Here is a 25757-nt window from a genome sequence, read left to right as displayed (position 1 = left end):
GATCCCACAAGCTTCCCTCTATTGACGGCACTACCATACTCCCTGTCACCCAAATTCCAAACTGCAGAATCATCTTTGAATAAAGGTGTTACAGAGAAGAGGGAAGAGTTGATCATTTGCTAAGTTATATAAATTCCATATTTATAGTGTCTCTTCCACTCACATACCACCACACTACTTTAGACTTTACTCATTTTTTTGGTTGGCCTCCCATTTTTCTCCTTACTTCTAGTCTCTATATTTTTATTTTTTTTTTTTTTGGTTCATTCTTCATGCAGATTCTAAAATAATCTTGCTGAAACAAGTCATAACACAAACTTTCAATAGTTGTTAATTGACAGTAATATAAACTACAAAATCCTCCCTGCCAGTCAAGACCTTATGTACTTTCAGTAAACCTATTTTAATAGTTTTTGCTTACATCATCCCCCTTTCATTCCTTCCATTCTATCTTCCACTCAAAGTAGACTACCCAATCATTTTTTCACACTAGACATTCTATTTCCTACATCTTCCCTTGCCTGGAATACATTCTTATCTCATCTCCACCTTTAGTAGTGCTTATCTCTCAGATGCCACTTCATGGATACCTCCCCTCCCAATTATAGGTGCTCTTTTTTTCCTTCAAATATTCCTAGAGCACCATGTCTGGATCTTTCCTTTTCCCTCATCACTCCCATGCTTATCTATATGTTTTAAACTCTATTTTCAAGTAGAATATAAACTCCCAAAGACTACAGAATTTCTCTATCTTTGTATTCCCTATGACTAGAATCCTGGTATACATATATTATTTGCTTAATAAATGTTTGTTGAATTGAACTGTTTATCTTTTATGAACAAATACCCCTTTGTAAATAAATCTCAAAAGAAGTTCAAATGTAAATTATTTGATTTTTTATTTCATTAGACCAAAATCCTCTCATTTATTCAAATAACTTGTGAAAAATATACATGCATAATGAAGTGTTTGGCAGTTAATATACAGAAACACAGATGAATGAGCACCCTCTCAGAATCAAGCAAAATGTATCTAATTATTGAAGGCGGTGAAGTGCTAAGAACTATAATCAGGATGGGACAACTGGAGTTTGGTCCCAAACTACCAAAATTTAGAGATCACCTATAGCAGATTTTCTTGAAGTGTAGAAAACTGTTTAACACTACCTTAGCAAGAATAATTAATTAAAACAGGAAATTTCTAGATACTGTTTCTTTTCCCACCATGGATACATCTTAGGTAAGTTCCTTCTTGGCCTACATAATTGCCTTCCTATGGATGTTTTCCCAAAACTAGTTTCATAGTTTCCTGAGGTCAATCTTTGTGTTTCAGAGTTTCAATTCAATGGAATTGCCTCAAGTATTTAAATTTTTGTTATATTTTGTGGTGAAGAGCTGGCAGCCCTGAACACATTTTTCATTTCCCCCCAATCTTCAATCCTAGGCTGTGGGCTACATGAAGAAAACAACTGGCAAGAGAGAGACAAGTCAATAGCATGACTAGACTGATTTATTTCTCCAAGTGTGTGACTATCAAAAAAGGTTATAGTTGCAAACTTTAGAATATGAAGGCTTAAAAACATAGATCTGCTAAAATGATGGCTTGTTATAACATACAGATATCAACATGAATACAGCAATAGATTCTATAATAAACACCCTAGATATAGCCATTTCTGAATAATGATATTCCCTTTCATAATGGCAAGAAGTGGAGGCAGTGGCTTGTCAGCAACAACCTTTTCATAGCTGATCTGCAATTCCCTTAAAGCCTACCAAAGTAAAGCTCTTTGTAGCATCTCTTCAAAATTCTTTCCTGAACCCAAGTTTATTACTATGATTTAATATTATTTTGTTCATAGATCACAGGATTTTGAGTTAGAAGAGATCTTACAGCTCATTTAATTTAGCCCCCTTTTTTTTTTTTTACAAAGAAAATGGTTGTGAGGTTCTTTTTTTAAAAATAGCTTTTATTTAAAAAGAAAGTCTTTTAAAGCTCAACTCACTTTCCATTACTCAGCCAATTTTCAAATTTGTACATTGTGCAAATCCCTCATGTTTCCTGTTCCTTATCCATTCAATATTATTTTATTTCCCACCAAGAGAGGTGAAAAATAAGCAAGAGAAGCAAAACTCAACTCCAACTTTTTTTCTCTTTTGTTAAAATATTTTGGGGGGTTTCTTGGGTGATTGAGGTTACATGCAGTATTAGTTCATAGAGGTCTTCCTGCTGTCTTATTTAAAGCTGCATAAAGCAGGATAACTTGGTCCTTAGGACAAAGGTTCCTTAGCATTTTTCATGTCATGGACTACTTTGGTAATTCCTTTTTTAATAACCAAAAGAAATGCTAATTTTCATTTAGAGGTCAGTGAAAATAAACATGTAATTATTATTTTTTTTATCCAAGATCACTGATCCTCAGAAGTCTATCAACGGACTGATATATGCCAGCTTTAATTAGCTATTTTATCAACTTTCTTTAAAAATTAAATTGTCCAGTATGTCCATCATAAAAAGTCTACCATTTTCAATAATAAAATAGACAATATTTATTCCTGCTTTTGTGTGGAGTAAATAGAGATGATAAACTTTTTTTTTTCATCTGAATTAAATAACCCAACTTTGTGGTGAATTTTTAAATGATCTCAAGAAATACCATCTTTTAAAATGATCTTCAATAGCCAGCATTATATTGTTGAATACTAAGAAGGAGTGAAAATAAAGGTTTGAAAATGGGGATTGATAAGAGGAGATATTACATTTAGTCCACTCAACTCAAAATATACTGTCCATGTCCTGTTACTTTTGGGCCATGATATTCATTGGAACTTTCTGATCACAGAATGCTTCTTCTAACTAGATATATGACAATTTCATCAACTGGCTAAGGGAGTATCTGAATTCTTAAGCTTGTCTGATCATATTCATTATTTTAATAAGATGGAGTAACTTTGGGTTTTATTTTATTTGAATAGAAAAATTTCCCTGACCATTCCCAACATAATCTGTTCAGATTTTTCCATGAGGTTCTATAGTTTTCCTCTTGGACACTCATATAACTCTTTCTTATGGCTTACAGATGAGTAATTTGATTTTCAAAGAACTGAGTTTATGGAATGTATGGACTTTGTTGGTGCAATAGCAGTGAGCTGTCAGAATCATCCAGAAATGGGACTTCAATGAAGTCCCTCTAGTCACAGGATGTAGTAGTGACATCTCACCCCAAATTCTTTCTGAGCATTATGTACTGAAAAATACTGGAGAAAGGCAGAAGTTGCTCCAGAGAGCAGAATGCCCATTACTCTCTCAATATAACTGCTATCATTCTGGGATAAAAAAAAGGAATGGTAAAATATAGGGACCAATAGGAAGCTTAATGAAGGTGGCCATCAAGAAAATAGGCTTCTATCTATGCAAAATTGATTATTGCTTATATGAAATTATTATGTGCTAAAAAAGGCCTTTCTGATCTTTAAATATTTTCTCCCTCCATCAACAATAATATCTGAAATGCCCATTATTTAATTCACTCCTGAGTTAAAGCACTATGTATAGAAAAGCCTAATAAAATTGAAATATATTCCTCAAGAAGGATAATATCAGCATCTACTAATATATGCACTAGTTTATCTGACTATCCAGTATTCACCTAGCAGAGACCAATGGGACACCAAAGAGGTATTTATTGAAGGGAAATTTACCAGTTTAGGGGTGCTTCTGAGGAGAAGATACCCAAGCATTGTACTACAATTGAGACCCCAGAAGGCAATAATAAGCAGGAGAGCAAAGATAAATGACAATTCAATAAATGTTTGCTGAATGGATGAATGGCAAAGGTGTCAAAAGTGGAAAATCAGAATTGGCAAAGATAAAACAATGCTTAATTCAAAATTTCATCTCTGGCTAGCCCAGTGTTATCAAAATTTCTCCATTAATGGTAGAAAAAGTTGATTGGAGGAGGTTGCCAGTGACATGAATCTAAAAATAGCAGAGTCCTGCTATAAGGAGCAATACTAGAACCCTCCTAAACTAATAATATTTTCCTGAAAAAGAAAAGCATCCAAAAATTCTTGTTTGACTTTGATTTTGTACTAGAATAGATCATTCTACATAGTCCTATATGAGGACTATGTAGTCCTCGATTGGCCACATGAGCCCGTACCTTCACTAAAAACCTTCATAGACCTAAATGGAGAATTCTGTTATATGGAGGGTTATTCATTATTTTAGCTTCCTCATAGGATTATTTTTCATTTCTAGATAGTGCTATTGCCTTTAATACTTGCAAAAGCAGAAGTGCTTTATTGGAAGCAACCTTTTCATATCTTATCTATAATTGCTAACTTATCTGATTTGGCAAAATACAAAACAATTTATTGATGCACCAATCAAGTCTAAGAAGATAAAGAATTTTGAGAAACAGGTTTGTGGGGTAATTCCTGTGAATCATGATATCTGGGAGCTTCATTTTCCAAACAGAAATCTTGTGAATAGAAAATGTACATTTTAAAATTAATTCATGAGTGAGACAGTCACATTTATAGTCCAAAAATAAAGTGACAAATGAAGACACTTATATTCACTAATACCATCTCATCTCCAGGTGTTAAGAACCATTCCTAAGTGAAGAGGGAGGTCAATTCTGCAAGAGCCTACACAGCTGTGAATCATAAACTTGAAGGTGTTGCAAAGCAGCCTTCGCAGATGATCCTTGTGGATTGAGAATGAAATAAATTGGAGGCAAGAGGGAAGAGGAGAGAGATCAAAGAACACAAGTGCCTTTCAGTCTCCTTGTATCATCATCATTATCCTTTCACATGAAGAGATTGATTCTACAGTTTTGAGTTAGACCTCCAGCAGTCACTGGCAGGTGGCTCCCATATCACAACATCCAGAATTCATAGAACTACCTATATTCTTCCACTAATAATAGTAGAATTGCCTCCAGTTCTAGATACAGGGACAACAATTAGGTTTGTGATTTCTTTGCTATAAAGATATCCTAGATAAAGAAATTACCTCTACCAATGTAAGATAGCACCTTCTCTGCAATTATTAGAAAGGTGATTAGAAAAATGGAATCATGTATCCAGTATGTATTAAAGGCAGTATTTGAATCCAGATTTTCCTGATTCTGATTTTCTATCCATTACACTACATTGCCTCTTGGTGCCAAATAAAATCTAAGCAAAATACATTGAAGATAAATTGGTAAAGTTTTAAAAAAAGATGTATGTTATAAAATTTCAGTAATGAGGTTAAACAAATCTCTTTGATATACAAATAGTCTTAATTTCTTTTTCTAGAATTTTTTTTCTTTTATCTTGACAGCATTACTTTTTGATTTACCCATATATGGAGGGGGGATACCAGGTGAACCTTTTTTTCCTTAAAAATCTATGGCACGATGGTGGGCTTTTCGATTTTCCATATAGTAGACTTTGGTTGTGGGATTATTGCATGAAAATCAAGCATTCATCAATATATTACCCTGTTACTTGCATTCTTTCCCATGGGTTTCTTTCAGCTAGTCCAATAAAATGAAGATCATATTGCTATTATGTTGTTTTATGAGCCAAAGGCGAGAACAAAGTCCAGAAAAGCAAAAACAGTTTGTTTCTTCAGCTATAAAATGGGGCTAATTAACATATGACAGCTTCTCAGAAAGTATTTACTTCTGGAAATATCAAAATCTCTTTTAGCTATTATATTTATTATTTAGTCTTTTTGGTTCAAAGGAGTATAGGGGAGATTCCAAATAATCCTCAGCTTCTTTGATTAGTGGAACTCCATAATAACTGGTTTTAGGAGACAAAGATAAAACCCATGTCAAAGATTTGTTGCATTATGGAGGGGAGAAACATGTATTGCACTACTTATGGAGGAAATGTGATGTAGCATGCAATATTTCTAAAGCCACAAGCTGGCAAGCACTCTACTATAGTATTTCTAATACTACTGTAGTATTGTATTGTACTGTAGTGCTTACTGTAGCTATTCTAGTATAGGAAATATTTGAAGGTCATCAGAAAAGTGTATTTGTTCTTTCCTATCCCCAATTGACTCCAGATTGCATTCCTATCATTTAAAGAAGCTCTCCATTTCCTGAGGCATACTTGAGGTTAGTGCATAATCTACTGGAAGAATATTAAGCCATTTAAGGGTGTCAGTGTCTTGATGACACTTCAGCACCATCATGTGGAACAGCGACATTACAGTGACCAAAATATCTCTAAGGTATGAATTTGGTTAAGAAGGGGAAATAGGTTTTTAGAACTAGTGCTGAGTCTTTGGTGAACAGAAACAATCCCAAGCCATTGGTGCTTGTGACCATCCCACCTAGCCCTCCTAGAAGTCATAGGGTGACACAAAAACAGTGATCTTAGACAAGTGATTAGCCTGGAAAGTGCGGTCCAGATACTCTGACATGTCAACGTCCACCTCCAATGTCTGTGGTCCTTTCAGGCTCTGGACGAGGATCAGCTCTCCTGTCTGACGATCTGAGCGCTGCATAACAAAATGCCCCCGGCTATTGCCTCCTACAATCCCAAAGCGCAAGCTGTCAGGCCCTGGCCGCCCAGGTGCTGAAGCTGTAGCCATACGAAAGAGTGTGATTGGTGTCTTCAGGCTGGAAGGCAGTGCGAGATAGTGAAAGGAGATGGTCTTAGGAGCATGGTGACAAGATTTACTATCCATGGGGCAAGGGTTGCGTTCACATTGGCTGAAAAAAAAAAAAAAAGGAACAATGAAGTTTTAAGATATAGGACAGGATATTTTCATCCACATGTATACAGTGGGATAGATTCCCAAAGTATATCACTCTATCTCCCTTACACACACACACACACACACACACACACACACACACACACACACACACAATTTTGTCCCAATCTGTCAGTGTCCTAACCCCTTGTTCCAGGGAATGGTTATCCATCTATAGCCATGTTTCTTTCACATCTATATAAGTATGAACTGGACACAAACATATTCAATTCACTTAAACTAGCAGGGTGAAGATGTATTTTCGATTCCCTCTTCTACCACTATCTTGTCAAATAAAGAATTTATCAGTTATCATCAGGAATGATGGTGCTCCACATTCTTTTATATATGTCACATTTTCTCATAAAATATAACATATAAAGTATGAGTAACTTATACTCAGTGGTTTTTTTTTTGTTTTGTTTTGTTTTGTTTTGTTTTGTTTTTTCACTGTGTACTTACATACACTGACAAAGTGTCATAGAGCACTGGACTTGAAGTTAAGAAAAATCTAGGTTGAAATTCTGTCTCTGATGTGGCCACAGTACTGTGGCCACAGTGAACCACTAAACCTTATTGAGCCTCAAATACCTAAGAGGAGCTAGACTTTGTAGCTAACATTTGTAGAGCTCTAAAACACCTTCAAAATAGTATGTCATTTTATTCTTGCAACAACCCTGGATAGTAGGCACTATTATTATTTCCATATTACAGATGAAGAAACTAAGACTTTTGTGCTTAAGTGATTTATGTATCACAGAAGTAGTAAGTCTTTGAATCAGGATTTGAACTCAGGTTTTCCTAACTTCAGACCCAGCATTCTATCCACTGACCCACCTACTTTCTCCTAGGGATAGGAACTGGACCTGTGAAATTATCAGTATAAGGAATTCTCAGATGATGTAATTCTCTCTATTAGTGCAAGTTGGATTTTCTCTGAAAGTTATAGTCTTTGAGAAATATCTGAATTATTGAAAAGTTAAGGAACTTGTCCAGGGGAGGACAACAAATATTTGTCAGAATCAGGTCTTGAATCCAGATCTTCCTATCTTCCAAACTTATCTTTCTGACACTAGAAGTTTAGTTTCAATCTGCCTCAATGGAGAGAATTTTTACTTCAATAAAATTTTAGGTCTTCAATATACTGATATAACATGTTTACAAACAAAAGGCCTCTGTTATATGAGCAGAACCCATAATGAGAATGGTCTATATTCAGGTCACTAGAGTCAGAATATTTTTCGCATAATTAAAGTTTACTCCTTTAAGCACCAATATTTTTTTATTTCAAGTATTTTGGATTAAAATCTAACTTAGATGCGCTAATTTTGTTTCCTTTATTAAACAGATGATATTTTTATTTAATAACAGTCTTAGTCTTTCCACAGAACAAGCCCTTCTCCACATCCTATTATATCACTCTAGTCCTATTTGTTTCCTGTTTGAAACTTTTCATTGACTCCTATTGCTTAATAAATAAAACATGAACTCCTTAATCAGAATCCTCATAATATAATTTAATATTTTGCTCATTCATCTGTTAAATTCTCACTCTGTACAAGGCCTTATGCTAGATCTTGAGAGAGATACAAATATTATCAACTTTCCAAGCTTATCTCATACTGTTCTCCTTTGCCCTTCCCATATGCCAGCCAAACCATAAAACTTATTCCTCATCTTGACTACTAAATCTCAATTTTGTATTTTCATGATGAATTATTATTATTATTATTGGGAATGACAATTATTTTGATTTAAGGATGCTTTAGGGAGCTGTTTGGGTGTACACAATTATTTAATCTGATATTAAATGTTCCTAGACTTTTTAGCTGGTTTTGTTATCTCTCTACTCTACAAATCAACTGATGCCTACCCTTTTTAGCCATTTTAGCTTCAATTAACTTCTTTCCTTTCTTTACAGCTTCTAATCTATCTAATTTAGGAGGAGGCCACAAAACTGTTAGGTTAGTGAGCTGAGCTTTATATCCAATTCTCAATTCTCCTCTTATCCTGAGAGGGAAGATAACTGACTTGTTTCAGTTCACTCTTTTTGCCAATAGTGGAAATGGAACAAAAACCCAGTTATGTTCTCTCCCAGCCCCCTACTCACTAGAAAGTACTACCTCTCCTGAGTCCCACTAAAAAGCTAAAAGCCATTTTAAAAAACTTTTCGAGTCCTATGGGTTAAAGTGACCCTATGATAGAGACATTTTTAGCTTTACTTACAATGAGGATGTTTTCACATAGCTCACATTACCACTGCTCTTTGGACACTCTGGATTGACACATTGAAAACTGCCACCAGTATTAATACATGTGGTCCCCCGTGTACATGTATTCTGGGAATCTGCACACTCATCAATATCTACAACATATAGAGAAAAAATAGGAAAAAGAGAGTCATTCCTTGCCTCCAGTATCAAATATAATTCTTGAGAATTTCTTTTCCCCTCAAGTTATAAGAGATTAAATGGGTAAGAAAAAGGAAATAAAATATTATACCTGTTGCCAGTTCTCCCAGACCAGTATCATCTTTTTTTAATTATACTTTGTTTTTAACATTAATATTTTAAAATATTGAATTTCAAACTTGTTCCCTCCTTTAAGTCCCTCCCCCACTCATATAGAAAGCAACCAATAGAATATCAATTATATATGTGAAGTCATGCAAAATGTATTTCCATATTGATCAGGTTGTTTTTTTTTTAAATAAAAGGCAAGAAAAATAACTTCAGGATTTCTCCCCCTAGAAATAAATAGCATTTTTCAACCAGAGTTCTTTGAAATTGTCTTTGATCACTGTACTTCTGAGAATAGGTAGCTTTTTTTTACAGTTGATCATTCTTACAATATTGCTGTTATTATGTACAATATTGTCCTGCTTCTGCTCACTTCACTTTGCATTTGTTCATATTAATCTTCCCAGGTTTTTCCTGAAACCATTTCTTTTGTTATTTTTTATGGCATATTAGCATTCCATCACAATCTTCTACCTTAACTTGTTGAGCCATTTGCCAATTGAGAGACAACTCGTAAATTTCCAATTCTTTGCCACCACAAAAATTACTGCTATGAATATTTTGTACAAATAGATCATTTTCTGTTTTCTTTTATCTCTTTGATATATAGGCCTAGCAGTGATATTTCTGGATCAAAGAGCATGCACAGCTTTATAGCCCTTTGGGCATAATTCCAAATTGTTCTCCAGAATGACTGGACCAGTTCACACCTCCATCAGCAATGCCTTAGTGTACCTATTTTTCCACATCATCCCAGAATTTCTCATTTTCCTTTTCTGTCATATTAGTCAATCTGATAAGTGCGTGATGGCACTTCAGAATTATTTTAATTTGTATTTCTCTAATCAATAGTTATTTAAAGCAAAACTATTGCTAGTTTTGATTTTTTCTAAATTTATATTTATATACTATTGATATCCTCTGATCATTTATCAATTGAGGAATTGTTCTTATTTTTGCAAATCTGGCTCAGTTATCTATATTGAGGAATAAGACCTTCATCAGAAAAGTTTTATAAATTTTTTTCTAGTTTTCCTGCTTTTCCCCTCTACTTTTAAAAATTGTTGTACAACAACAATGGTTTTGTTTGAGCAAAATCTTTCTATTTGTATGTAATCCAAATTATTTATATGACTCCCCAAGATCTCTTTATCTCTTATTAGGTTACAAATTCTTCCTTTATACATAGATCTTATTGGATACCTTTATTCTTTTGTATCAAATGCTATCTGGGATAATGCTTAATCTTCTCTCCAACAATATGTATTCTCTAGATTAAATCACTTGCACAAAGTCACACAATTATTTGGTGGCAGGGCAGGAAATAAAACAAATATAAGGTTAGAAAGTATAATATACTTCATATTTTATTCTACCATCTCTCTAACCTCTTAATTTTATACTTGAGGAAATAGGTCTAAGGAATTGAGCTGACTTTTCTTAGAACCCACAGTAAACTAATGGGAAGATCTGGTAGTCAAATCACATATTTGTGGCACTAATCTAGTGCTCTTTCCATTACACAATGACATATTCCACAACATTAATATCTATATCTTTATTATATTCACATAATAATTTCAAGTATGTACATCTTCTCTCCAAGTTAGATTATAGAGACTTAGCTGGAAAGAGTCATTTGCATGCAGAAAGAAGACTATGGAGACAATGTGGATCAGAGCATAGTATTTTCACCTTTCATTGTTGTTGTTGTTTATTTGCTTGTTTTTTTTTTCTCATTTTTTCGCTTTTGATTTGATTTTTCTTGCACAGCATGATAAATGTGGAAATATGATTAGAATAACTGCACATGCTTAACCTATATTAGATTACCTGCTGTCTAAAGGAGGGGAAAAGGAGGGAGGGAGGAAGGGAAGAAGAAAAATTTGGAACACAAGGTTTTGCAAGGATGAATGTTGAAAACTAGCTTTGCCTGTATCTTGAGAAATAAAAACTTACTATTATAAAATAAAAATAAAACTGCAAAAAAAACTTGTTATAAATTCCTTGAAAGTACAGGGAATATGCTTTCTATTTCTTTGATATTCCTTTTGGTGATTACAATAATTTTGGATATATTCTATTAGTAGTATTAGCCAAACATGATAAATCTGAAGGCTATGGAGTTAGAGACCTTAGAACTAGTCCAACACTCTCATTCTACAGGTAAGGAAACTGAGAACCAGCAAGTGAAGTGATTTATCCATAGTAACACAACTATTTAAGTGACTGAGATAGAGTTTAGATCAAGGTTCTCTTACTCAAAGCACAAAATTATATGATTTTATATTTATTTCTATTGAATTTCATCTTACTAGATTCATCTTGTTACTCTAGCCTGTCAAGATCAGATCCTGACTGTTATCTGGTATGTTAACTTTCACTCCCAGGTTTGTGTCATCTGAAAATCTGATGAACCAGTCCATTATACCATGTTGCTTCTGCTGCCATGGCTGATGCTCAGAAGATAAATCAAGGAGTCCATACCAATTAATGGTACCAATGGACCAATATTAATTAGCATCATCATTCTATACCCATCAGAATAACACTTCTTCCTATCCCTAAAGTACCATATATGACTCATAAATTGGCAATATTAATTCTCATCTTTTCAGCTACCATTTAATTTTTTTCTAAGTAAATTTCAAAATGTTAGGAAAAAACCCTGAGAGACCCCAGGTTCTACTAGTGATAGAGATGGCAAGTGACAAGTTATAGAAGTTACACTTTGAGTCTTTTTGTTTCTCTTTGGCACAAATTATTCTATTACTAGTGTCCAGTCTAAGAAAATAATAAAACCCCATTTCACTGAATAGTTTTGTGATGTGCAGAGGACATCTTACATAGTAAGGTGTGCAGTTTGTCATTACTCCCCTCCTATTTCTCATTCTGGAAGGGACATCTGAAGACATCTAGTTCAATTATTTCATTTCATAGATATCAAAAATTGAAAACCAAAGAGGCTGTGACATCATCAAAGGAATAGTCTCTTGTTCAATTCCCTCTTTTCCACTTCAGATTATGATATATCTCCACTACCCTCTGGGATAATGATATCCAAAGTAGGGTTACAACTCTATAGGGAGGTTTGTGATCAAGCAACCTGAATGGAAAGAAGGATCATATCCCACCCTCCCTGAAATAGCTAACTGTGATATATAATACCATTATTATTAATTATAGATATGATATTATCATACCTGTAGATGAGGTATAATGATATCATCATTATTAATTATAGGATTTTCTCCAGTACAATATTTCCCACTTTGCACCCTCTCTTTGCTGGGCAGGCTTCAAATCTCTTTCTTCTGAGTAAGAGATTAGCTCTGTAGAGTAAGCAGTTACAACCTTGAAAATGTCTACATACTTGAGAATCTTTTATACAAATTTTTAAAAAAACTTTCATGAAACAACTATGTATACTGGAATATTTGGAAGGCAGTCTGTAATACTAATCATTTCCATTCTTTTGCCTCATCCTTTTCCTGAATCTACTTCTTATTTCAGGACCTAGAAGTTGAAAGAACAGAATGAGATAGAAATGGAGGTATTTCTGTTTGCTCTGCAATCTCTCTCCTCCCACTTCCAACCAGTGATCTTTTTAATTAGCAGGATATAACTTACCTTCACAGCTTTTTCCATCTTCAAGAGTCCTATAGCCACCTGGGCAAGAGCAGCGGAAGGAACCAGGGGTGTTAATACAGTTGTGCATACAGAGCTGGTTGGCTCCTTCCAACTTATAAACCTCACACTCGTTCACATCTGTGGAGAAAAAAAAATCCCCCTCCCCAACCCCCACAATCAACATCCATGAGTCTCAGGCCAATGTAAGTGTAATGGCCTAGGCTACTATATGCCACCAACAAAGCTATTATCACTTCTGCCTGGTATGGAGGTTCTTAACTTGGAGTCTATGAACTTGTTTTTTCAATTTATAATTTGATAACTATCCTTCAGTATAGTTTTTAAAAAATTCTATACATTTTATTTTACGCATTATATTTTAAAAACTTATTATGAAACAAGAAAAAGTCAAATATGCTGGAGTTATAATTAGAATTGTACAGGACTTATTCAGCAGCCACAATAAAAGACCATAGGTCCTGCAACATATATATTGACAATCACAAAAACTAGGCCTGTGGCCAAAAGAATCATATCTAGCAAAATTATCCATAATATTTAATTTTTTTTAAAAAAGAACATTCAATGAACTTGCAGATTCAGGACTTTATTTCAACCAAACCTGAACTTAATAGAAAATTTAACACATAAAAGTCAATATCAAAGATTCATCTGAAAGAATTTAACATAAACAAATTGTTTGTGTTTTTCTTTATATGGGAATGTATATCATATTTTTAAGATTGACACCTGCAATTGAGTATCTCAAAAGGAAGACTGAGGCAGAGTTCAGTACAATCTGACTCTAAAAAGCAAAACTGTCCTAGGAAAAGGTAAAAATATGAATTACGTTATACAAATGATGTACAGACAAAGGATAGACACAGAGGCATTGAAGAGGGGAGGAGGGCTTGTAGTTCTGAAAAGCTACTCACATTGGGAATGGGTTATATAGGCAACATTACATATATACCATGAAGGATATAGCACCCTCCAAAATCTATTAAAAAAACAAGGGGTGAGGGATGGAGAGAAAAAAAATGAGATAAGGTAGGATATAGAAGGATCATATCCCACCCTCCCTGAAATAGCTAACTGTGATATATAATACCATTATTATTAATTATAGATATGATATCATACCTGTAGATGAGGTATAATGATATCATCATTATTAATTATGGCAATAGACCAATGTGTGTAGATTACTGGGCAAGGGATAAAGTGGGAAGGGTAGCTAGCATAAGATAAGGTGGGAATACAGAAGGGTGTTTAGATTAATCTGAGTGGAATAAACTATGTAGATTAATGGAAATAGGATAAAGAGGGAAGAAAAGGATGGGGGAGTGATGATAAGGGAGGGATCCATGAGGGAAAGTTAAGTAATAGCAAGGCAAGTTAAAGATCAGAATTAAAGTGATTAGCAAGGTTAATAAATATGAGATATACAGAAACACTAAAGCAAGGATCAGAAGTAGAATTTACTAGAAAAAAAGTAGGGCTAGTAATCATTGATCTTAGACAAAAATCAAACCTAAAGATTCAATTAAATGAGAAATGTACATTATGTGCCAGCCATATTATTATTGTTTTAGATGCATGTTTACTATGTGTCTGAGTATATGTAAGTATATATACACATAGGCCTATGTGTGTATGTATATAGATATATGTATATGTGTCTGGGTCTGTGGGTATATGTATACATATATATGTATATATATATATATATATATATACATATATGTGTGTGTGTGTGTGTACATGGGTAATTATCTTTTAGTGTAGTTATTTTTTTAAATTTTATATATTTTATTTTATTCATTTTATGCATAATCACTGATATCTGTAATTAACTGTAGCCTGCTTGGGAAAGGTGGGGGGGTATATGAAAGAGGAAAAAAAAGAATAAAGTAAAAAAGTACTCAGCAAAGAACAAAAGAATACTCTACAAGAAAATAAAGATATAATTTTTTTCTGCTATTATATAAGCTTTCTTGAAATGGAAATTTATTATGATGTATTTTAAATCCTCCTTGATATCTGCTGAGTACATGACAATGTTTTATCTTGTTTTCCTTTTCTATATTTCCTTTTTCTATTCAGCTTTTTTCTTATTATGTACTTAGTTCAATAAATTAAAAAAGAGAAAAAAACATTACTCTGAGAAAGGTTCTTTAAACTTCACCACATTACTAAAGGAGCCATGACTAAAGAAGATAAAAAACCTTTTAACCTTGAGAATTTCCTTAAATGCTGCTATTAAACCCTCAAGGAATGGGGTGCAATGACCTCTGAAGCATAGGAATCCTTCATAAAGGCTGAATTAACTTTTCATAAGGAGATTTTTAGAAGGTTCTAATGATTGCTTTTTTTCCTCAGAAGTTCCAGAGATAATAGAAATAAGGGTGTGGGGTAAAAAGAACAAGAGGGGAAGGAGCCAGTGGAGTTGGAGAAGAGGACAATTCTTTCCACTCATCTATTGGGAGGTAGAGCTGATTCAGTGCCTTCCCAAGCAGGCTGGTGTTGACAGGCAGTAAAAGTACAAGCATTTCTCAGCCTGCGTGCCCTTGTCTGGGTGTGTCCTGTTTTGTAGCTGGTAAGTTTGGAAGTCTCAGAGGGCATATTATCTCTAACAGTCTAGTCTGGAGGAAAGCAAGGTAGCATGGGAAGAAGGGATTTGGGGATCTTTAACTGTTTCTATTAAAAGACTTAAGCAATTCCTACCATCAGTTATAAAAGGGGAGAGAATCTATTTCAACAGTTGTAAAATGAGTGGTTTTCAAAGTCTTAAATCTGGGCAAAATCTCTAAATAGCAGCCCTTTTCCTGTTCAGAGTAAGTCCCTTGATTCAGTGGGGTGTTCTGGGAAGGGAGATCCTGCTTTGGGTGGGATAGACGAGGAGGTTGTGAATGGAATACAACACCAGAGAAGAGCAATAGGAGCATCCTGCTATCACTGTCCACATCAGAGATTAGGACTACATCACATACAGAAAGTGTAATGGAGATTTGATTCCATTATTTTAACCAATGTACATTGTATAAATAATTCAGTCTCCCTCAAACTTAACATTAAAGCCATAGGCATGATGTTGACTCTAGAGAAAATCACTGTGAATATGATGATCAGCATAAGAGTACCCTAAATAATATTAATGAAAAGAGGGAAAGGATTAAGGGAAAGGGAAGGTAATGAGCTCTGTGTTGGACATGTTGATTTGGAAATGTCTGCAGAAGGTTCAAGGAGGTAATTTCTGATGTGACTCAGCTCCTTCTTTCATTAAGACAGTACCATTAAAAAATACAACATGTTCCAGACACAAAGTTAACATCAGGACTCATTTAACTGATCTATTTCCCCTTATGTCTGAGTCACTCACTGGTGATAGCTAGGACCACTGGGAAACTTGTGTGTTCTTTTAATCCACTAAGACCCAGGGTCTTAAAAGAGTACTGAATGCTTAGAAGCTTGAGTTCAACCTTCTAGTCCTGGTCCTAAAGGATTCCCTGAGCACTTACCCTGACATATGCTGTTATCCGCTGTGCCTTTCATATGGAAACCCGCCTCACAGCTACAGTGTTGAGTCCTATCCACCTTGGCACAACGTGGCTTGCGACTGAAGGCAGGGTCATTGGTCACACTCCATTCAGGTGCCACTGAAGAGAAAAGAAATTTAATTTCCCTTGGAGTATTTTATCTTGAGTCTGTGGGGAAGTTCTGTCCTCAACTTAGGGAGAGTACAGCTAAATATAGGTAAGGAGCTGAACCTGGGAGTCAGCAGGGGAGTGTACTGGGAAAGTGCATTCCACAGGACAAAGAGCAAGAAACTTGGGCTTAGAAAAGACCTTCATTTAAATCTTGCCTCTGCCACTAATTTGTGACTATAGTTGCTACTTAACTTCTCTGAGATTCAGAGAGTCTCATCTGTAAAATAGAAATAATAACACCTGTAGTACAGGATATAGAGCTAGTGTAAAGATAACATTAAATAATGGATACAGTATTTTGCAAATCTGAAAGTGTTAGTAATTGTCCGTGACTGCTATCATTATTATTGTTGCTGATGTTGTTATCTTATTCTTCTCATCCTGTTTGGGCAGGATGACAGTGATTATTGTTTTTAATCTTGTTCTCATCTTTGTTTATGGCATTTAGAGAAATAGTCCTAGAACAAGTTATTAATCTGACTTCTTATACTTAACATTCTAAGATCAGGTAGATAAAATGACTGCTTTTTTGTAGCTGAATAAAGGTATTGGAATGTAAGCTCCCTGTAGGTTCACTGAAAGCATCTTTTGGCCAACTCCAATAAGCAGGCATAATGATTGGACTGATATTCATTTTGTCTTGGTCCCACGTGGCTTTTATTCATCCTATTAGGTCACTATATATTTTTTTCATACTTGAATCATGATGCCTTTATTCCATTGACAGCAGGTATACATAATTTAATTTTTTTAATCTATGAAAGAGATTTGAATAAAAAATAGATTGCTAAATGTTTTCCACCAGATGCACCTGTTTTGACAAGACCCATCTCTCACTGCACCTTTCACAGTATAAAAGCATTCTGAAAAATACTTTAGGGAGATACCACATCTTAACAAGAGAATATAATACAACACATATGACTATACATAAAAGTTGACCTGGAAACAAATCTTTCAGCAAGCAATTTTACTCCAAAATGACATGGTTGAATAGAAAAATAGTTCTCATAAAGCACTTCAATTAAAAGTATACACAATACATGTGGACTACTATAAATAATACTTTGTGCTTATACTGTGCCATTTACTCATAGGTCCAAAAGACAAAGATTTTTATTCCATTTACAGAATAAAACTGAGGCACAGGAAGTCTATCTATTTGTAGGTCACTATATTTTGAAGACTTTTCACTTTTCATAGCTGGAAAGGATAAATATTTATTGTGGTAACATCTATTTAAAATAATGTTTTTAAGTCTTTGTAGATCAATGTTATGTTCAGATGACTGTGGACAACAGTTTTGCCTCTGATAATTGTTGTTCCAGTACAACCTTTTTGTTGAATTGTTTAAAATATTTTGAGGACTATATTTGTAATACAGGGATTTGTGGTTGATTTTTGAAGAACAGCAAACTTATCATGTAAAATTCTGATGTAAAGCTTCTTGAGATGCTATATGTAAGATTATATATATATGTATGTATGTATATATATATTTATATTTATTATGTTATTATAAATTGCAGTGATCTAGTACAGTTTTTACCATTTCCTTGCATAATCTCTTTCAATCAATAAATCCAGACCCTTTGAGAATAACTTTTATATGTCTCATGGGAATGACCTGACCCTATATCACTACCATAAATTTCTCCATATATAAATTGTCTATAAATAAAATCTGCTTCACTTTTCCATTTCTTCAATACTTATGGATTGAGTTTGTGTGGATATCATGCATGAAAGGTGTTTGATTCCACTCTTGGATCTTAGCTGTTGTTATTCTCACTTTTTTGAGGGAGTTCATATAAAAATCGTCATGCTACTGTTCTTTTATACTTTATATTCTGCAGAGAATTATATGATGGAGGAAATAACTGCCTTTTATAATTGAATAAAACTATGAGATGCAAATTTATTATCTTTTGTAAGCTCACTGAAATCACTTTAGGGACATCTCCAATAGAAGAAAAGATAAAGGGAATTGCATTGCTTAAATATTATTTCATTCTTTTCTTTTAAAAAAGTCCATGGACTATTGTATAGGTAGATAAAATAACTATTTTGTGGTTGAATAAAAAAGGATATCAGCATGTAAGCTTGTCTTTTTTTAGAGAAGAGAACAAACATTTATAAACACATTCACATGTGTGAGGTACATGTTAAGCTTTTTATAAATACTGAGCCTCACAAAGAATTGAAATAGGTACCACCCTTATCCCCATTTTAAAGCTGAGGAAACTGAGACAGAGACTAAATAACTTGGCCAGAGCCACATAGCTAGAAAGTATCTGAGACTAGACTTGAACTCGAATTTTCCTGACTTCACACTTAGCGCTTTGTCTATTGAGCCATCTATCTGCCTATAGGCTTCCTGAAATCATGCTCTGTATAAAACCATTAGCAAATAGAACAAGGATGATTTTATATATATTTAGTTCTCTCCATAAACTCTGCTAAGTTTCTATATTCTGAAGATTTTCATTACATGTGACTTGGGGATTATGAGTTTTTGGTATGGGGCTATCTTATTAAAATGTTCTTCAACTTTTATGGATCAATACTATACCTAAGAAATTATAGGGAATAGTTCATAATGTGATAATAAATCAGCTTCAGAGTAGTTTAGTGGTTGAATTACCAATATATTTTGAAGTCTGTCTTTATAGTATAGACATATGTTATCTATCATAATTTGTTAGTTTATAAAAGTTAATGTACTTCTGAAGTATAATTATAGGTACCAGATCATATATTACTAGGCATGTGGTAGGTACTGAATATTTATAACCTGTAGTGACATATTACACTGTTTCTACCTTCCCCTCACATAATCTGCCTTGATCATTAATTCTGAGCCCCTTAGGGATAATAACCTTTTCATGGTTTCTGGCAGTAATGACCTGGTCCTGAATTGCTATCATAATATACCCTTCTATTTCTATAAACAAATCCACATAGATATTTGTTGGATATTTGTTAGCTTATCAACATATTTTTGGCTGACTTCATGCAGCTGTCACTTCCAAAAGACCTTTTTTATTCCATTCTTGAATCTTAACAGTTTCATAGGCTCTTTCCAGAGATAAATCCCTTTCAGTTACATTCAACACATGTAATGATATGTACCTGTTACTGAGCTATTGAGAGCTCTAAGAATAACTATTACTCCTATTCCTTTTTATGAAAAGGAAATAGTAATATTTATATAGTTACCCCAGAATATTAAGCCTCATATTTCATTAATTATTCAGATTTTCCATTTTTATATTCTAATGGAAATAGAAATGTGGCTTTGGTGTTGGACAAAAGAATGGCTAAAAGTGCTATTCCACAGAGGATAGGCTTTTGGGAAACAAAGGAAAATCATGAGGAAGCACAGTGAGGCAAGCCCATACAGACAAATTAATAGTTTGGAGTACTAGGACTTATGCTTTCTCTTCCAATTTCTTGCTTTTTCTACCCACTCACAAAACTGTTACCTACCTGTCTGAGCTTGATGCTGACAGTTATTTCCATTCCATCCTTGTGGACAAGTACATTTATAATGATTAACTCCTTCCACACATGTTCCACCATTTTGACAAGGATGGCTAGCACATTCACTGATGTCTAAGGAAAGAAATTAATTTTAATTATAATGATGTGTTTTAGGGTATGAAAATGAATAGAAAAGCACAAGATAAAGATCAGAAACCCCTAGCATAGGTTAGTGCATGGGTCACTTAGTTTTCTTTGACACAAATGACTGCCACTGCTGACACATTTCCCTCTCCACCAGTAACATGAGCATCATCAGGCTATAAGAATTTTTGCATCCAGTAAACATGTCCTGTCTTCCTTTTCCTTGCCTCTGAGTTAACTCCCTTTTCTGTCCCCAACTACTTCTCCCAAGATCCAAAGGAAAGGGTCTAGAATTTTGACATTTCTTATTTAAAAGCTTGCCATATAATTTTGTAAAGTCTTGATGAAATCAGCTCTCTGATTGCCTTCTGAGATATTCTGACTTCAAGAAGTATTATTCAGGATCTGGATAAAAAGAGGTTTAATCAAAGATAGAGTTATTAGTATTAGAAAGGAAACGGTATTGCAGGAGATGGCTAGTACTAACCAGTACAAATAATTTCCCTGAATATCACACTGCCTATTGAATCAAGAAATATCAACAACCATGTAACTATATAATACTGTCAGTTTTATACCAAAACTCAAAGATTCCTGGTTAAAGGATAATTGTACATTATTTCAATTAGTCAGTCAATACGATTTTATTAAGTTCCTCTTTCAAGTCAGTCACTCCGTGAGTTCTGAGGATATTAAAACAACAACAACAACAACAACAACAACAACAACAACAACAACAACAATAACAACACAAAAGATAGTGCATCAAGGAGCTCACAGTCCAATGGAGGAGGCAACCTGAAAACAATTACATACAAACACAATATATAAAGAATAAATTGGAGATAATAGAGAGAAGGCACTAGTAATAAAGGAAATTTGCCCAACCTAACAACTAGTCTGCAACTCTGGATGCCAATAATACCCACAACCAACGATATGCTGATAAATGTTTAATAACCAACTACAGGTGCCATCACCTTATTAAGTCTAGACAGTCAACAAACCAATAAATCAAGCCCTGCTTTATAACATTTTCCAATTTCTGAGGTGTAAATGATCACACTAAGTATTTAACAATTGGCCCTTCTCAGCCTGTACAAGCTGGTTTCAGCATGCCCTTGCCAACTCATTTTTCCCAAGACCAAGGCTGCCCCAGGTGCAGAGAACACGCATGCTGATTCAAATGAACTTGAATTTGGCTCCACTTTGCACAGCCACATACATTAAGCATATTCACAGATGTACAGACTGCTGAAGTATGTACCAACCTGTTGATTAGAGAAGCAGGACTTCACACGTTGGAAAATATTAACATATCCATTTTGAGTTAGAGGTTGCAATATTGAAACACAGTCCATTTAGTCTCTGATAAAATCTCCTAACCTGTTTCTTAAAACCAAGTAGGTTTCTTAAAATCCATAAAGTAGGAAGATTGGAAGCTCCTTCAGGGACTATTTTTGTTTTTACTGTTTTTGGTTTGGGGATTGGAAGATTATTTATTTAGCTTTTAGCACAGTTCCTGGCACATAGCAGGTATTTTATTAATGCTTACTACATTTTCTGAATCAAATTGAAAAGATAGAGAACTCAGTGATCTTAGAACTGTGAAACATTTTAGCAAATCAAGAAAAATATAATGTACAATGTGTCAGGTACTGTGTTCAGAAATGGCAACATCCCTACTCTCAAGGAGGACATTGGTAAGCTAAAGGGCATTCAGAGGGAGGCAACCAGGATAGTGAAGAGTTTTGGAGAAAAACATAATGGAAAAAGCACCTGACCTGGAGTCAGAGCACCTGTATTAAAACTTGGTTCCGTTGTTTATTACCTGTATAACCTTGATCCTTTACCCATTCCTTCTATAGGTAAATCACACCTTTACAACAAGAAGGGAGCTGCAGGATTAAACTTCATTTTGCAGTTGGGGAAGTTATTTATTTTCACTGATTGTCAAGTTTCCCATGAAATCTGGTCATAGGAAGAATGGTAAAAGGAGCTGGGATATTTAGCCTGGAAAAGGAAATAACTGATGAAAGATGGAAACTATGTTTCTTTAAGTCTTTGAAGGAACATCAGATAGAGAAGGAATTTTTTTGGTCTCAGAGAATAGAAAGAAAAAATGGAAAGAAATGGTGAAAATAGAATGAATTTTAAATAAAATATCCTGATTAGAATATTCAAAACTGGATATATTTTAGCCTCAAGAGCTAGTCTATTCCCCTTCACTCCAATTATTTGTGGAGTTTGTTGTGGAAAGAATTATTATTCAGTCATGACTTGACTTGGATGGCTTCTGAAACTCTTTCCAACTCTGAAATTCTGTGATTTCTTTAAATCATAGATGGAATAAGAGTCCAGTGCTCTCATTTTTAGGTAAGGAAATTGAGACCAAGAAAGACTAATAATTGTTCAAGCTCAGTCAAACTCAGGCACTATGACACCAAAGTCAATGTTTTGCTTTCCATTGTACTACCCTTCCTTGGATTGACAAATTGCGTCCCTTTATTCTCCTTTCTTTTTTAAACCAAAAAATATGATGCTATAAAGTTTAGTAGCACTGAGCACAATGACACAGTGACTAACAGACTAAAAGTTTGTGTTTTCCCAATGCACCTCTCAAAAGGATCACATGGAAGAAATGATTATTCTCTGTTAACTTCTTGTTAAGGAAGCCTTAATGTTTGTCTGGATCCAGGCAGTCAGCCAATAAGCATTTATTAAGTTCCTATTTTGTACCAGGCTCTGTGCATAGGCACTAGAAATTCAAAGAGAAATAAATACACAATCCCTGCTCTCAAGGATTTCACAGCAATGGGAGAACAACATGTGAACAAAATATATAAAGAGTTAAGTTGGGGATAGTAGAGGGAAAGCCCTGCTCCTACTAAAGTGAAATAAGAAAGACTTCCCATAGAAGATGGATTGGGAAAAAGTCTAAAAGAATGAATTGTTTCATCTAAATTTTGAAGAAAATTATATTAATGTTTTTAATAATGGAAGAAAAATTCCAAAATCTGTTTTTAGCTTTGATACACATCTTTTTGGAAAGAATGCTTTCAACTTCCTATTAACAAAAACCCTAGTTTAATCTATTCCCCATGCTTTATGTTACCAAATCACCACCTCCAAGGAAAGTCAATGAAGACAGTCAGTCAGCAAATACCAGAGAGCTAGGAATTCCTCTGTTCCCACCCACTTTCTAAAAGCATAGCCTAAATACTGGCCACCTGCTAGACCATGAAAAAATGACAGAAAGCCAAAGAGTATTAACCCTATTGTCCTACACCTTGACCCACAATAGGGACTTGGCTCCACTGCCTTTTTTTTTTTTTTTTTTTTTTTTTTTTTTTTTGCTTTGGCTAAGATGGAAGCAGTGAGCCTTGACTGCACCTGAATGAGGGGCTGCGTGCCAGATAATTGCCAGCTCCTTATTGGAATGCAATGTTCAGCCCCTGTACAGGTGTTTGGGAACAGAATATGATATTTCATTCTCTGGAGTTGGTTGCCAAGAATTTTCATTTTGTGAAAGGCATCATAAATAGCCCTTCTATTCCTTATCTCACTAAGGAGTCCGGGAGGATTTAATGGCCCACTGACCTCAATCCATAAATCCCTCTTTAGCTTCTGGCTTTCCTAGTAGAAGTGATATAATCCTTTTATGTTCCTTATCCTCCCCACTACCCACTCCACTCAAACAGCTTTAGAAAGTCCCAGGTCTCTGCAGCCCAACTGAGCTACATAAGCATGTCAGACAAGACAAGACTGTGGCAAAATGCTTAACAATTTTAGAGATCCCAAGTAACTCCTTATTTTCCGGATCCATAAGTTTTAATAGCACAGGCATTTGACATGTTACTAAGTACTAAGCCTAGTAGTTGGGAGGGCAAAACAGCAGGTAGTCTGGTGAATTATTTTATTTAGAGCATCTTTTGCATTCCATTGACCAGGCTTTCCAATGCTGAATTGCCCTAGGTTTTTTAAGGCTATGCCCATGGAATACAAGCTCTGGCAGGTCTTACATAGCTGAGAGGGTGTCAAACACAAGCTCGAAAACAGACTTGAGTGGCTTCTATCAGAACACCAGTCTAGCTGAGTTTAAAAAGGCTTGGGCACCAGAAGACTGGCCATCAAATTGCTTATTGTCTTAGAGAAGGAAAAAAAGAAGAAAGTTTGGAAATCAATTTTTTTAATGAATTATTTAACGAATAATTTAAATTAATTTAATTAATTAAATGATTAAATTAATCATTTAATTAATGATTTAATGAAGACAATGAAAATTGTCTTTGTGTGTGTATATACATGTATATATATACATAGATACATATATACATATATATATATACATAGATACATATATACATATATATATATATATATATATATATATATATACACACATATAGTTGGGAAAATACAATACTATCTGAAAAATTTTGCACTTTGGGGAAGGGCAGCAATTCTAGCCTTATGATTTTATTCAAGTAAGGAATTCTTAAGTATGGAAAAATCCATCTCCTAAAGCAGATCAATAAGCCTTCTATAAATAAATCATTATATTACTTGTAGGACTTAAACCCAAATCCTTCCTGATTCCATCCTTCCTCTATTCTTGGCATACTCTCAAATTAAAATAATAATTATTGGAAGGAGCATGACACATCATCATCTAGAAGGAGTATATTTGAATGAATGGAAAAAGAATTACAAAGAAGTCCGAATAATTTGGGGAATTTTATACTTTATATCATCCTGACGCCATGTAAGGGGAACAGGTTTTGATTTAGAATCAGAAGACCAGGATTCTATTATTGATTGTCAAGCAATCCTTGATATTCTTTGAACTGATCATTTAACTTCTCTGGAGCATGAGTTTCCTCATTTGTAAAATGAGAAAAGCTGACCTCTAAGATCCATTCTAATCCTAAATCCATGATTTTCAACCTCTCAACATCATTTTATAGGAATATAAATGGTTGTCTTAGCCAAGAAAGTTTATAGTTTTACTAGCATTGTTTAATTCATTTGTTCAAACAATTATGTGTTAAGCACCTGCTAATATATCTCCAGAGCTCCTCATCCCCCTACCTCCTATCCTAAATCTCTTTTCAACAATTCAAGTATATTGTCTCCAGACAATGACCTATCATGCTCTTGCCATAGTGACTATTCCAATTCAAAGAGAAGAGAAGAAAAGAAGAGAGAGGGTGGAGTCCGAAAGCATTTATTAAGTACTTACTATATACTAGCTACAGTTTAAGTGCTTCAGAGAGAAAGGTAAAAAAACAAATCCCTGACCTCAATAAGCATATAACTTATTGCATATCATACAAGTAGTTATGTACAAACAAGGACACCTAATTTAGTGAAAAGTCTAAGAAATCAGTATATTCCAATTGATAAATGGTCAAAGGATATGAACAAACAATTTTCAGATGATGAAATTGAAACTATTTCCACTCATATGAAAGAGTGTTCCAAATCACTACTGATCAGAGAAAT

The 25757-nt window shown here is 34.3% G+C and overlaps 1 protein-coding gene across 1 annotated transcript in view; it reads right to left on the bottom strand.

The window, feature by feature from the left end:
* Positions 1 to 880: 880 nt before the first annotated feature.
* FBLN7 (fibulin 7) overlaps positions 881 to 25757 on the bottom strand; it is a 78477-nt gene continuing 53600 nt past the window's right edge. The window contains exons 4-8 of the mRNA XM_074287691.1: positions 20115 to 20240; positions 16437 to 16574; positions 12916 to 13053; positions 8993 to 9131; positions 881 to 6722 (exon numbers count right to left, since the gene is read on the bottom strand). Of these exons, the coding sequence (XP_074143792.1) occupies positions 6350 to 6722; positions 8993 to 9131; positions 12916 to 13053; positions 16437 to 16574; positions 20115 to 20240 (914 nt within the window). The 3' untranslated portion in view covers positions 881 to 6349. The remainder of the gene's footprint in view (positions 6723 to 8992; positions 9132 to 12915; positions 13054 to 16436; positions 16575 to 20114; positions 20241 to 25757) is intronic.

The sequence above is a fragment of the Sminthopsis crassicaudata genome, chromosome 2 (genome assembly GCF_048593235.1).
Source record: "Sminthopsis crassicaudata isolate SCR6 chromosome 2, ASM4859323v1, whole genome shotgun sequence".
NCBI lineage: Eukaryota > Metazoa > Chordata > Mammalia > Dasyuromorphia > Dasyuridae > Sminthopsis > Sminthopsis crassicaudata.
This window is presented reverse-complemented; position numbering and strand designations above follow the sequence as displayed.